Raw genomic sequence first — 15,253 nt, forward strand, 5'->3', positions numbered from 1 at the left:
GCTGGGCTGCACTTGCTTCTCAGAAAGTGAAGTAGCTCTGGAAACAGAAACAAAGAGGCAACAGTGGAACAGGGTTTTCCCATGAAGTTGGGGTTCTGAACCTCAGTTTCCCACATGAGGCCACTGCGGGGTAGTGACAGGGGCACAGGTGTGTAACCCAAGTGAACTCTGTGACCTGCCACACAGCCTGGGCTGGGGACTGTGGCCACAGTGCCACCCATCCAGCCCCTCCTTGGCTGCACCAGCTCATCTCAGGTGCTGCTCTCTGTGTGAGCCTCCCCTCACTGCCCAGAAAACGCAGCAGTTTGTGTCTGGGCTGTGCAGCTGCCAAGCAAACAGGCTGGCACATCCAGGGCTGGGAGCTGAGTCCCAAACCCAGCACTTCTGAGGAACTGTGCCACAGTTGGTACTGCTCCATTTTTCCTGCTGTGGAGAGATGGGATCAAAACGTACATCCATGGAATTTTCTGCAGGGAAATCATATGCCCTTTGGAGGGTGTTTTCCTGGGAATTAAATGCAGAATAAAAGCTGGAGATTGGGAAGCAACTGGTTAGGAGGAAGCTTTAGACTGAGGGGGAGAAATAAATACCTTAAGAGAGATGGGCAGCCTTGAGAGAGGCAGGAATGGAGCTGTCCCCAGTGGCTGACAGAGCAACCGGGTCAGACAAGGATGCTGGAGCAGCCTGGTGAGCAGGGAAGAGCATCACAGGGTAACAAAAGCAGGGAGGGTTTGTGGATCTCTGGCAATTTCTAGGCTTTGCATTTTTATATTTTAAAAAATATAAAAGTAGTGATGAGGAGAGATGAAAAGAGGACTAAACATTCTGGCTAAGAATAAACTTTTCAAAAGCAACAGGGTCAGGAAGGAGGGGTGAGAGTTTTACACTTCAAACCCAAGACAGGCCAAAAGCAAAGGATGAGAACAAGGAGCAATGGGACTGGCAGCAGGAAACCCCAAACCCAGAATGTATCATTTATGTAGAGAAGCAAAAAACAAGGGGCTGTTGAGAGATGAGCAAAGGATTCTGTAAAAAATCAGTCTTTGGGAAGGTTAAAAATACCCAAGAAAAAGCTTCTGATGTGGCTGCAAAATATCTGTAAAAATACTGTGATTTTCCTGTCCTGGTTAACTATGAAAAGTAGAAAATCAAAGCAGGTCCATCAAATGTGAACTGCGATGATGTGGAAGGGGAATAAACACCTGACACAGAGGACGTGATGTTCGTTGGTGCAACAGAAAAACAGCAGAAAGAAATACTGCAATTCATGTAAGTTTTAGAACTTTATTTCAAATACCCATGGTTTCCTTTTATATTATCAATGTGCTAGAAGTTCACACTACTGGCAGAATACAGGCCATTTAAAATATACAATATTCAGACACATTTATATGTAACAGAAATTATGGAATGTATTTACAGACATACAGCATGGGATGAAGCTTTAAAATCCTTTACTCTATTACTTACACGTTTACACTGTTTTCAGAAATAACAAAATTAGATCACTTTGTAGAACATCACAATGTCCAAAATCACCTTACAAGTCCTCTCTTTCTAAAACAGTTTTTCAAAGAACCATTTATAGTCATAAAGGGGTAAGAATAACATTTGCCATCCTGCTGCTACCAAGAACAACAGAGGTGCCCTGGCACTGTGAGGAGCTGTCCCTGGTGGATTTAAGCAGGGAACAGGGCCTTCACAAAAGCCTCTCCTGCAAAGGGGAACCCCCAGTGCCATTAGGGGTTCCCGAGTGCCTGGGCTGCTCCACCTGGAGTGTGTGCCCTGGCAGAGCCTCAGACACTGCTCAGGGCTCGCCAGGTGTGGGGATGGAGTGTGACACCATGGACTCAGGTAGGAACACCAGCAGCAGGGAGCACTGAGGGGGATCTTTCCCACATCCTCCAGCACAAACGCCCTGGACAGGAAAGAGCATCTCTTCTTTGCGTTAACACACAGAATAGAACTTTATATGTGTTTTCTTTCAAATACTCTTCATGAGATACAACAAAAATTGCACATAACTACACTGAAAAATCCCAACCCATTCTGCAAGAGAGAACTGAAGTGGGTTTGGTATAACACATTAAATAAACCGCATGATGAAACTTCAGGGTTGGATTTTTGTCCTAAGCATCTGGACAACATTTAGTGCTTGCCAGCCTGAAAACCTAAGATTACAAATGTCAAACTAACACAATTACCTGCACTGAAACTCCAGAGTGAATGTTGCTCACAACAAAGTACCTGGTGCCAGGGACCTTTTGCCTGCCTGGCCTCCAGCCACAGGTGGCCACGAGCCGCTCAGGTTGTGAGCCACACATGGCAACAGAAATGGCTCTTTCTTGCAGGCCAGACTCAAGCCCCCACCCCATTAAAAACTACTGTTAATTAAATGACAAAATTCCCACCAACCTGAATACTGTTAAGTTTCATTTTCCTTAAGTGCTGGAGCAAGCACCACACCCTCACAACTCCATGAAGGGAATGGTTTTCTTCAAACAGGGGTATTTAAATAGCCCATGATGGGTGTGCTGGTAAGTGCAACTGTCCCTGTAACAACAGGTGACCTCATGTTGGACACCAAGATGAAGTCAGTGCCTCCCTCTCTCTCAAATGACACGCAGACAAACACACCAGGAACACCCTGTGTCTGTGGTGCTGCCTGTGAGTGGCAGCATCTTCCCCCTGGCAAACTGCAGCAGACACTTCAGACAGCTCCGTGTAACCCCGTGGGAATGACCAGTGCTCCTCACCAATGGCATCAAGTGAAACACAAAAACTACACAAGGGGGTGAGAATGCCTGCAGAGAAAGCTGCTCTTCCTGTGGGTACTGGGAGCTCCTGGCACCTCCATTCCCTGCAGGGCTCAGGGCACTGCATTTGCCCAGCATGAGGAGGCTTTGCTTTGCAGCTGGGCACTCTTAAACACCTCCCAGGTGTTCTTCACTTGAAATGTGACCAACCAATGCAAATAAGAAGCAACTGGAATAATTACGAGAAATAGGGGATTCCACAATCACCACAATGGCCCTTGAAAGAAATACATGGAGAAAAAAAAAAAAAAAAAAAAAAAAAAGAAACAAAACTACAAAAAAAAAAAGGAAAAAAAAAAAAAAAAAAAAAAAAAAAAAGGGAAACAAAACTACAGAACTGCAAATCAAAAGGGGGAAATACAGCTAAGACCAGTCCTTGTGCCTGGAGTTGCTTTCAGAACATGTACCATCTATTAGTAGCACAATGTTCAGGGATGCTTTGAATTGGGCAACACTCAACAAAGGAACCACATGGGTGGAAACTGGATTCTGTGAGGCCTTTTTGTGCAGGAGGAAAAAAAGAATTGGTAACTGATCTGGTAGCAAGCTTGGCCTTGTCAGTAGGACCAGGGCATACAGACCTGTCTTTATTTTGCACATCAGCTTTCCAGGAAAATGCAAAATTTGTCAGCTGCCTCTCCTACTTCTGTACTGTGAATTTCCATTATTACATTATGGGAAGAGGAATCAAGAGCAGTTCTGTAAAACCAGCACATCTCTCTACATAAACTCCAACCAATAAAGGGCATTACTGAAAGCCTTCTCTAACCCTTCAGAGCTGCCTTAGCCCAGGTGCTGCTCTGCCAACACCCAGCCCACCTGGGGAACTTGGGAACCGTGCTCTCAACGCGATCGTTCTGTGCCTGCAGGGGATGCTTCAGCCCCTCACAGATGTGTTAGCTGGGAGGACTTCTAATGACCAGCAGGGCAGGCTGGCACTGCTCCCACTGCGGGGAGATGCACAGGATTCTGGTGATCCCACAAAACCACCGGCAGGGGATGTGAGGACAGGGGCAATCTCCCTCCACTGCTGTTAGAAAAGTATTCAGATAAAGACATGTTAAAACCCAAACAGAAAGTGAACCCAGCAAGAATACTGATGGGATTAATCCCATTTGAACAGATCTGACTTAGTATCTTTTACTAAAGTGTTTCTGGCAGAGAAAACATGCAGTAATTTTTCCATTGGGGGAAAAAAAAAGTGGTTTTTTTTTCTTCAACTTTTAGTGATGAGGACCTGACAAGGCAAGTGACAGCTGTGTGAAGTTCGACCGTTATCAAACACTGCAGGTTAAGATTGTGTGATGCAATTTAAAAAATATTATAACAGAAATAGCCATTCTTTGGAGGCAAAGAAACTCCATTTCTTTGCACCCCGTGGGTAAGGAAAGTAATTCGATTCCCTGTGTGCCCACTGCAGCAACACCCTTTTTTTTATTTTTTACAAATTGACCTAGGAATTGCTTTCCAGACTCTAAACCCATTTCTTCATCCTGCAAGGTCCATTTCTACAGCTGGCTCCAACAGCCAGCCACTAGAATTCCCTGCCCTCCTCCCAATGAATTCTCATTTTTTTAAATAAGGGGCAAAAATATTGGTAATAAAAATGTTCCTGGAAACTGCTGTTATCTCCAAAAAATGGAGAAATGAAGTAAAACATTCCTGTCAGGAATCACGGAAACTCATTTCCTTAGAACAGAGCTCTGTGTGTTTGGATGCACTGCATGGGCAGTAAAGTCTTCAGGTCCTTCTGCTTAGCCAAGGTAACCCAAAAGGTCCCGGAGGTCTTTACACAGCAGACAAGTGGTGAAGTGGCTGCTGCTTTGGGGGTGCCAGCTCCAGGAGCGCCTGGACAGTCACAGCTACCTGTGTCAAACCCTTCTCTTCTAAAATATGCAGAGGCAAACATAATTGCTCCTGAATGGGGAACAAAACAAAGACAAAAACAAAATGGATGAAAACCACTCAACTGAAAAGAAAAAAAAAATTAAGCAAAAGGTGACTGAAATATGAAATGTTATGGACAGGCAGCACACACACATAGGGGTAGGACAAGAGATTTCTGCTTGTGACAAAGGAACCATGACCTTGACTACTCAAGAAAGATGGCCTTGGGCTAATCTCTTGTGTTCTTTTAATAGTAAACTCTATAAATAAGAATTTGAAAAAGGATTGTGGGAGAAAAGGGGAATAGCAATTTGTCCTCCCTCTCTGCCCACACCGAGATGGCAGCAGTGTATGGAACCAGAGCAGATGAACGTGAGGGGGTTTGCTTCAATACGATCAACGTGCTGCAACACAGAGCAGGAGAGGGGCCACAGCTTCCTTCCCAAATCACACCTTTTGGAGAGAGTCCTCCTGGGACAAGCCTGTTCAGCTACAGCCGTGAGGGAAGCCCTGCTGGGGGGCAGGGAAGGAGTCACTACCACTCACTCACCTCCCCGAAGTGCCCCGCTTAGCGGGCAGCCCCCAAAATCATCCTGAGGAGTAACAGTAACACACAACATGCAAAAAGAGGTTTCAAAGTGTTTATTAACAGTTGTGCTATTCTCAGTCTAAGATGTATTTAAAGCCTCATCCTACAGAAGTCCTTGGCACCTCCTGGCCATCCTCACTCCACAACAGTCAGGATACTTGTCCAACAGTTCTCTGTATCCGCAGAAAATAACCAAGTGTGTCCTTCCTATAGAGCTACAGAGACTATAGTATGTGTCATTTCCACATCAACTGGCATTTCTCCACTCCTTGAGTCTTTCCTGATTTTTGAGGTTAAAGAAATCCTTCAGCACAAACAGTGGCAGCCAACACTCCTCCCTCAAAGCTCCGAGCAGAGAGAAAACAAGTGAGCCCTGACTGCAATTCTCATAGAAAGCCATATGCTCAGGCTAAAATACATTTTAATTCCAGCAAATGTATATTACTTTGAAAAAAGTGTGCTTTTTGAGAAAATACTTGTAAACTTGAGTAAATATGCCTTATCTTTTTCTTATGTATGCAAACAGATAAGGGGGGAAAAGCTTTGGAATGACTCCATATCACAGACAGTAATGACAAAATTTAAAAACTGGAAGGCACTGTTAGTGTAAAACCCCTTGCAGCTTTTATCACAGTGTTCATTAGAAGTTAAAAAACACAAGAACTGAGTTCATTTTAGTTCATACCAGTAAGCAGTGCAAAAATAGCTTACTTAAAAATAAAACAATCTCCCCCTGTCAGAAGTCCCTTCTTTACTCCGTGATGTTTGGCTTGGACGTAACTCTTTGTGTGACTTGGACAGAAGGCAGCAGCTTTTACTTGCTCCTTTGATAAAAACTCACTTCATGGTACAAGAGCTTGTGAGACCCACATACACATAACACATTTTTACTGGTAGTGACCACATTTGCAACTGAACTCCTGTGTACCTTAAACTGTGCTTCAGAGGCGTTTCAGGATATGGCTGGAATACCAACACCACTTGCACTGGGCTTCCAAGCCATTTACTGCACTTGCAGATATAACAGAAATTTATTGAAGACAGATTTGGAACAGCCATTTCCTGAACACTTACCTGTCACTGGTCTCTGAGCAGAGCTCCCTGAATGGATCTCCACTCTGAGGAGACACGGTCTGACACACCTGGGCAGTGCCCTGAAGTTCTGAGGTGTCCCTGAGACATTAAAGCATTAAAGCACCAGGATGCTTTCCCTGGGGAGGGAAAGGCTGTGAAGCTTTATGGAAGACTACCTGAGTTTTGTAAAACAGTGAAGAGTGCTTGTGCAGCTGGGCCTTATGTTTGTGCAATTGCATGATACAAGTGTTTCTGAAAATGACAGGATAAGAGGAAGAAGGCAATAAGCATGGAACGAGCTTGGGTTGGAGTGCCCAAGACCAAGGGACAATTCAACATGTTTTTGGTAAGTCTTACCCAGATCACAGTAAAACACTATGACATTCCATAGCACCTGACAGGATCATAAAGATTTTTCTTTCTCTGACAGAAAACTTTTCTCTTAAAGCTGTTAAAGAGCTTAATTTCCCTAAAATTTTTCTGCTTGAACTGTTATAATGTTCAAATAGCTCAGGATTCATTGACAGTTTTGAAAATCCTGACTCAAAGTAATACAGCAGTCTATAAATTTGAGAAATCAAATGCTCTTAGAAGCAGGATAAAGAACTGGGGGTAAAAAAACCAGTTAGAAAGAGTTCTGTGGATGACACCAGACCATGTCTCCTAAGACTGTGAGATCACATCAAGAACATTGACATTAAAAAAAATACTTCACATAGTTTAACATTTTTCATCAGATAATCCTCAAGCAATTTACCAAAGTGGTTGCATTTCCCATTACACAGACGGGGGAACAGAGGCACAAACTGACACTGCAGTTTTCACTGCACCCTGGTCAGCAGACTACAGCAAGCACCACGTGTCCTGACCTGAGCCCAGGGACAGCACCTCCTCCCTTGGAAAGCATTTCATCTGCTCAGCGTGGCACAGCAAATACAAATGGGAATTGGGTCATGGATGGTGGTGTGGGTGCACCAACGTGTTTGTACATTGTTTTGTCACCTCTGTCCCATCCATGGGAAACAAAGCACTTCATACACACAGTCTTGGCAAAGCCCAGAATCTGTTCCCAAGCACTGGAGTGATGGAGGGAGGAAGCAGCACCACTATCATCACTAGAGGAAAAAGACCCAGCGATAGAACATACAGAGCGTTAGCATTAGAGTACAGTAAAACACCACAAAGCCCCAGAGCTGAACGGAAAGGGACACAAGACTGGATTCTTCTGAATCTGTCCCCAGGGAAAGAAGAGTCTCAACTGTTCTTTTAACGCTGAGGTTTAGCTGGAGAATGTCAGAAGGGGAACAAAGATTGTCCTGTCCAGAGTGTGTGAGCAGGAAGGGAAAACAGACAGAAAAAAAAGGTCAGTCAGTTAGCCATAGCAACATCCACCAAGCAGTTATCAGACATCTCAGATACAACCTACACATTTGAGAAGCACATCACAGCTGGTTAATTCTCACATAGAAATCTGCAAGACTCCCGTTGCAAAGAACTCAATGTCAGTGTTTAGTGTTCAGTGAGGAGCCTGTCACCTCTCCAGCTCCAACATGTAATTATTCCTTGTTGTTAAAAGCAGCAGTTTACACAAGCCTTAGTGAAACCCATTGTTCTCTGGAAGTGAAGAGGTTACAGGTATCTGAGATGCTGCTGGCATTGAGTACTCACCAAAGTTCAGCCTCCACATGTAACTTAATGAAAACAGCAGGACAAGGAATAATTTATGTGTAACTGATGCTTGAATGCAGCATCCTGCAGAAATATCTATTACTAATTAGAGTTTAAGAGTTCTGTAACTATTCCCATTGTGTGTCTCTCGTCTCCCTTTCCCACAGGTAACTGCTAATAATCAGTGAAATCTAGATGCATGGATCAACCTGTTCAGCTGAGGGCTTCCTTTGATCCAAGGGCTTTAAAACCACCAAAGTCCTATGGAAATTGCTGCTCTGCTGTGGTGCCTGTAATTAGCCCTTTCTGAAAGTAGCCTTCCCCTTAAAAGGCAAGTATTCCTACATGGATCCATGCTTTCAGAAAGCCTATTATTTTTGTAATTAGAATGGAAATGAAATGAAAAACCTGCAGGCAACTTTTCAAGAAAAACACACCAGGCTGCCATGCCATTCTTACATGCAGGTATCTTATGTTCACATCTCAGCAGAGATGTAATGCAGACATGTGAGAGCAGCTTTGGAGTTTGGAGGGGGGTATTTTACTAAGTTTTCACAGAGAGAACCCCCTTGAACTCTTTCACATTAAAACAAGATATATGAGAAGAACAGGAGGGCCCTACACGGCAGGGGTAGCAGATGGAGCAGCTTGGGTTTACAGGGGACTTTTCCTTGATCGGCCTTTTTGTTTGCTTGGTTTTGATTGTGGGTCATTCCAGTGATCTTCTTTGTACTGCAATCCCATAAAAATTGTATCTTCATACTTGAGGGAGCTATAAATAGGGAAGGGCTGGGATGGAATTGCACAATGCCCCAGATGAATTTATATTGTGCAGTTCTGCTGGGACTGAAAGTCCAAAGGTTTTTAGGGGACAAAGCAGTGCAGGATCTCCCAGCATTAAGGATCACTTACAACTCCCTAGCTCCTTCTAACACAATTCACCACTGAGCCATGTGAAACTGCCAGGCAGCTCAATAAATAAGTCATCTTAAAATCCCAGTGGCTCAAATGTCTGCAAGTGATCTGAAAACACCAGAAATTCCTGCATGACTGACTCAAGAACTGCCTTTAGATGTAGTTGGGAAATGAGTCATGGGGTCTACTTCTCCCTCTCAGAATACAAAAGAAACCAGCACCTACAACAGAAACACCAATGCTCAGCAATGTAAAAACCCAAATCAATTAGTGCACTGGAAGGGAAATTAGGAAAAATATAATATATTAAAACTATTTGTACTGAGAGAGCTGCTGAATAAGACAAAGTGCAAAGGACAGGATAGCATAAACAGGGTAACTGGGACCAACAGGTTAAAATGGACTATTTATCATGTGTCCATTTCCTAGATCTTACAAGTTTCAAAAGGGGACAAGGAAGACAGACTTCTACCATTGGTACATAACAAAAGAAGTAGGAACTATGCAAGGAGAGTTACCATCAGAGAAAGGCCAATAATTCTGTGACTTGTTGGTAAGACAGTAAAGACATTTATGTAAGAGAATTATTGGGAAGGAACATGAAAAGCTTTGGGATAAAAAATAAAACATGCAAACCATCATCCAGGTTTTATCCCACTTTTAAGCTGTCACATACCTAATACTGAGAAAAGGCAACTGGTTTTATAGAACCTGCCAGTTTTAAAGGCAGACTCAAAGTCCATCAGCTACTATGAATTTGATGTACAGTATTTAAGTGAATCTATACTGAAATATAAAATCTATGTACTACACTCTGATAAACTGTACCTGGCTTAATTTTGCTCTGGAAGACCATGCAAGGTAAGTCTGATCTATACTGCAGGACAGCTTATACCTGAATCTTTTAAACTTTTACATTTTGTTTTAATCTGATATTCCAAATAACGTTTTATTTTCTGAAGCACCAGGCAAAACTGCATCTGAAACATTATATCAGGACATCAGAAATACATACCTGAGGCACTCCAATCCTTCTGCAAGCTTCCAAGAAATTCTCCACGTTTCGTCTGCATTTTGCCATAGTAAGTTTAGGCTGCAAGGAAGCAAAGGCATACAGTGTTCTTAACTGGCAAGGTTTTAAAAGATTTTAAATTTTATTTAAATAAAACTCTTAATAAATCTCTTTGCCAAAAACACTGCGCTGACATAAGCTCGTCTAATTCAAAGCAGGCTTTGCTGAAGTTTGCTTTTCTTAGAAAACCATCCCAGTTTTCAAAGCTGTTTTATGAAAAGCTAAGTTATGAATGCTGGATGATTTTAAAAAAAGGACAATTCCAAGCACTACGGTATTTATATACACAGTGTGATAAAAAACTGGCTAACACTTTTAGTGACTATAGTATAATAATTTAAAAAATGTCTTTTGATGAAATGCACATCCATAGCTTCCATACTGTGATTTCAGAGCAATTTCAGGACATAAAGCAATCTAGAGTCTGTTTTAGATTACTATAATGCAAAACTATATAAATATCAAACCATACTTCAATTAACAAAGAGGTAAAAAAATAAAGGCTAGATGAAATAAAAAAAATAATGTCAGAAAATTGGAAGTGAAGCTTGCTGCTTGTCAGACTCTTGTAGATGTGTTTAAGTAATTAAACTGTTCCCTGTTTGAATTGCACTCTCTGGCATTTTTTCAACTGAGGTTTTTTTCTGCAGTCAGTTTTCACACCTCTTCAGACATACCACAGCACAGGCTCTGTCTTGTTCCTGCTCTCAGAGCTTATTCTCTTCTGGTTCAAGAGACACTTGAACCAGACACTGGTTCAAGTTCCCTGCTCCTATGAAGATGCTTTGGAGCAGCAGGCAGCAGCCTCCAGGTGCTCAACACTTCTGTAAGTGATGGGGTTTCTTCTGTCCCCTTCATGTGCTGTGTTCCCCACCAAGGAAGCAGGTTAAAGGCCAGCACTGGCTCCTTTCTCCCAGAGGAGTACAAAGATCACACTGTGCCTGGGGCATGACGTGATGCCTCTTCTGCTCCTGGAGCCACGCGACTCCAGGCTGCCTCTTCCTTGGGATTCACATGACAAAGCCACAATTTAATTCCTAACACAGAACATTCAGTTGCACATCAAACCAGGCCATTGAAAAGATCTCACTGATGCAAGTCTCCTGAGCAGTGGCTCCCTGCCTTTGCTTGGAATGATCCCATAATCTGCCTAAAATGTTGGTGTGTCCAGTTCAGTCATTCTCAAAATAACGGGGCCATCTGCCTGGTCACATTGAGTCCCAGGGACACAATGACACACTTGGCAGCCCTGGAAGTGCCACTTCAGATTCCAATCAACATGAAGACTCGCTCCGAAAGAAGGACAAGTGAAGAGTACATGCATGTTTCAACTTCTTCCCCAAGGAACAATCTCTGGGTTTTTTTCCTTATTCATACAATTTAAAGGTGCACAACAAGCAATCTGCCTGTCCATGTTACTTTCAAGTAGCTGATCCTAAATATTTTCACTGAACTTTCTGACTTCCACAAACTGGATAAATATGGTATGTCACAGATTTTGACCTTTCTCTAATTCTGTGCTTTCCCTACAAAATAGACTGCAATACTTCCCTGCTCTCAACAGTCCCCTGACACAGCCACCTTTTTTTCCTGTTATCACAAAGGTATGACAGGATTCATTTTGCTCCAGGAGATGCTGCTCTCCAAGTATCTTGACTGTGTTCTCCTAAAATTCCTAAGCAGAGGAATTTGTAGTGCTGTGGACACAGGACTCAACTTGGTCTCTGCCTGGTTTCACTGTCTTGTGTAGTGGAATCGTACTTGCTCTAATTCCCTACTATGTTTCCTGAACTTCTCAGTCATTTTGATCTTTTAAAATATCCTGTTTTAGTTTTCATGCTGAACTGTCTCATATTTTACTAGTTTTGAAGTTAATGTGTTTAGGGAGCACATGAAACATTTGCTTACAAGCTGTTAGAAGTAACTTCCTTCACATGAAACAAACCCAAACAGAATTTTACTCAGTGACACTACAGACCTTTTTTCAACGGCACAGATTATTATTTTTTGTCACGTACATTCACTGTGAAGAATGCTGAGTTTAGTGTCTGTCTGGATTACAGGACTTTGTAGGATATCACTTTGGACAGCCATATAAAGTAGTGTCACTGTTGCACACTTACAACGGCAGGCGAGGGCACGTGGATGCTGGGGACAGAGCGGGGCCGCACGTGGTTGGCCAGGTGGCACAGGACGACGCCGTCGGTGAGAGCCGCGCCGAGGTCGCTGGGCAGTGACACCTTCAGCCGCGACTCGATGTTCTGTGGGAAACCAACGGGGACACGCGGGCAGCTCAGAGCTGCGCTCCTCCCGCTGCACAGCTCGTACGAGGCACAGCTCCTGCATTACAGCTCTGTCTGTCCTCACGGCATTGCCAACCAGCCTGCTGAACAAGCCCAAGGAAAGCCCTGCGCATTACTGTGGCCAGGGCTGGCCACAGTCTGGGAGCAACTGAGTTCAACGAAGAACGGCTTTTATTGTACAGCACGGCAGACTAATACAACCATTACTAACCAATAATGGAAATCAGGCTCTAGGAACAGTATTATAACTGTACGTATTCTCAGAGAATGGTTCTGCCAAGGGAAGTGAAAATAATTGTCCTTGTGGGTTGAAGGACAACACAATTAACAAAAGTCAAAACAATATTTTTGCCTTTAAAATAAGAACTGAACTATTTGGTATAAGCAGTCCTTTAAAAAGGTAGTTAGCATTTGTTTAAGAGAATGAATAAAAATTCAACTTAGACTTTCAAACTCGTTTAAAATGCTGTGTGAATATCATCAACTTATAATACTGTACAAAATTTAAGTATTAGAAAAAATTAAGTTTACCTGGGGAGCAGAACAAGAGACAGACTACACAGAAAGCAATGTGAGATAACATAAGAGAGGGTCTGCAAACACCACCAGGTTTTATCTAAGGTAGTTACTTTTCTGCTTTAAAGAAAGGAGACTGTCCTTAGTCCAAAACTTCCCCCCAAACAGAGGAAATTTTCTCTATCTGGGATGCTTATGGCTTTTAAGATTAGCTTCAGTAAGTATATTCCTATTTATTGGGAAAATTAAACTACTAATTACAGCACCTCAAGAAATCCCTTCATGCTCTGCAGAAACAAGTCTAGGGCAAAGCAGAGCAGTACCTTAATGCCATGTGGCATTTCCAATATTCCTGTTTATTGTCATTGTACCTGGGCACAAACCAGGAGTGTGGTGCCCCTGGGCAGACAAAACGCATAAATATTAGAAACATTTGTAGCTCAAGTGTTCTGCACTTAACTAAGGATAAGGCAAGAATCAACAGACAGATCTAGAGCACATGAGGAAACCATGATGGCAGCATGACTGGCAGCAGTCTCTGCACTCCATCTGCTCATCTGTCAGCTTTATAGCAAAAAAGAATTTAAAAAAAGACATTAAAAGGAGACAGTAAAGGCAACTTTCCAGGGAGCTCCTTACAAGTGTGAAAGCTGATAAGGAAGAAGGGAAGCACACATAAAATCAGAGCTCACTGGACATTTAAGAGCAGGACTTGACATAGTTTATTACACAGAATTTGAAGCTGACTTTACCTACCACAAACAACCAAGTGAACACCACTGCACCCATCTGAAAGAAGTGCATAGACTGTACCACACATTTCATTTTGGTCAACTGTGCCCCATACTGGTTCAGTGAACTGTCCCGTAAGACAGAGGCAGATTTAGCAGGGTCACAAAGCGCATTTCCTGCTAGGTTCACGTTCTGGCTCCTGGCAGCACTGACCTTGCGCAGCTGCTCGATCAGCTCCAGCTCCTCCTCCCGCTGCTTGGAGTTTTGTCTCACTCGAGGGTCTGCAGAATCATTAGCAGGAGACAAGGCACAGGTAGAGGATGAAGCAACAGCTAAAACAGCAGCATGAAGGAAAGAAAATAACTAAGCACAGTTTGGCTTTGTGTTGTTTGCTACTGCACACAAAGTTCTAGAATGGGAACATGACATTCCTTTTCACAGATCTCTTTCTTACCTTTGATTATTGATCAAACTAATGGTCTACCAACCTAAATGAGATGTCAACACAATTCCCTTACTGTTTAGATTCTGATCTTTCTGTTGGATAAGAGTCGTGCACAAATGACGACAAAGTTCTGCCACATGCAGTATGTTGAAACGGTTCTGTCTTTCTCCAGAAACTGCAATTCTGTTACAGGCTACTGGGCAATGCAAGAATTATCAAGTTGTTGAAGGTTTGTGCAGCAAAGGTGTAAGTCCAGACCAAGATGAGCAAATTCTCACACTTGTACAGGTATGACAAAAGAATATTGGGCAGCTCCAAATAAAACTCTTGTTTGTTCACAACATATCTGACGTCATCTCTCTACAAATGGAATTCTGAAAGTAGTTTGATGATAAAGACCTGAAGTAACTAAACACTGCAAACCCCAGGTAATGCAGATGTCAATATAAGGTAGCAAAACCAGCTGATTTCTGAGCTATATAACCTACCTTTCTTGGCTCCATCCCTGACAGCTGTTCGGAAAAGGAAACTCTCAGGTCGCTGGGAAGGGTTTCTATAGGAAGGCGGGGCTGCATGGCCAGGATATGGAGGGGAAAGGTGGACTAAACAAATGTGGAAAGGCACAGGAAAGGAAGGAGGAAGAAGGAAATGGTTAGCATTTAAATAGGAAATGGGTACAGCAATGTGGTAATTAAAAAGAACAAACAAAAAAATTTAATGTAATGATGACAAAATAAATTATAGCCATGCATGATAAAAGCAGAGCAGGAAAAGGCACTTCCAAGGACACTTGCATGCAAAGCACATTCCACATACCAATTCCAGCAACTGTTCTGACTCTTGCTGAATGCATCTGTGTGCCAAAGCCTCTATGAAGGCCCAAACCAGCCAAACCCTGTGCCCTGCCTAGGGACACGGTTCATCCCTTTTGTCTCTTCCCTTGTGTTTTTCTAAGGGGACCCAAGTAACTGGGTAAATTCTCTAACACAGCAGTGCCACAGACAGAGGTGGGAACAGATGCTCCCCTTTCTTCATAGGACAAATAAGCAAGCAGGCATTTTAATCTTATTTTTCAGAAATTTTTTCCTGTCCCTGTTACCTGTCTGAGCGGTAGGTGAGCCAGGGGAGATGGTAGATCTGTCATCACTCTGTGAACAAAAAAGCAGAAGAGTATGAATGGTCCTAACCTGGAAAAGCTTTGACTACATTTTAATTTGCTGTGTTTTAAGAAAAGCT

General features: G+C 42.9%; 1 protein-coding gene across 14 annotated transcripts in view; it reads right to left on the reverse strand.

Moving 5' to 3' along the window:
- Positions 1 to 3,114: 3,114 nt before the first annotated feature.
- LRCH3 (leucine rich repeats and calponin homology domain containing 3) overlaps positions 3,115 to 15,253 on the reverse strand; it is a 58,764-nt gene continuing 46,625 nt past the window's right edge. For 6 of the 14 annotated variants that reach the window (XM_041405730.1, XM_041405724.1, XM_041405725.1 and 3 more), the window contains 6 exons: positions 15,117 to 15,165; positions 14,506 to 14,619; positions 13,786 to 13,904; positions 12,145 to 12,282; positions 9,965 to 10,042; positions 4,620 to 7,682 (listed from right to left, as the gene is read on the reverse strand). In XM_041405730.1, the coding sequence (XP_041261664.1) occupies positions 7,482 to 7,682; positions 9,965 to 10,042; positions 12,145 to 12,282; positions 13,786 to 13,904; positions 14,506 to 14,619; positions 15,117 to 15,165 (699 nt within the window). In that variant the 3' untranslated portion in view covers positions 4,620 to 7,481. Of the gene's footprint in view, positions 7,683 to 9,964; positions 10,043 to 12,144; positions 12,405 to 13,785; positions 13,905 to 14,505; positions 14,620 to 15,116; positions 15,166 to 15,253 lie in introns of those variants that run through there. The other 8 variants (XM_041405726.1, XM_041405733.1, XM_041405732.1 and 5 more) reach the window with 5 other exon arrangements.

Source organism: Onychostruthus taczanowskii, unplaced genomic scaffold (genome assembly GCF_017590055.1).
Source record: "Onychostruthus taczanowskii isolate IOZ18803 unplaced genomic scaffold, ASM1759005v1 scaffold24, whole genome shotgun sequence".
Taxonomy (NCBI): Eukaryota; Metazoa; Chordata; class Aves; order Passeriformes; family Passeridae; genus Onychostruthus; species Onychostruthus taczanowskii.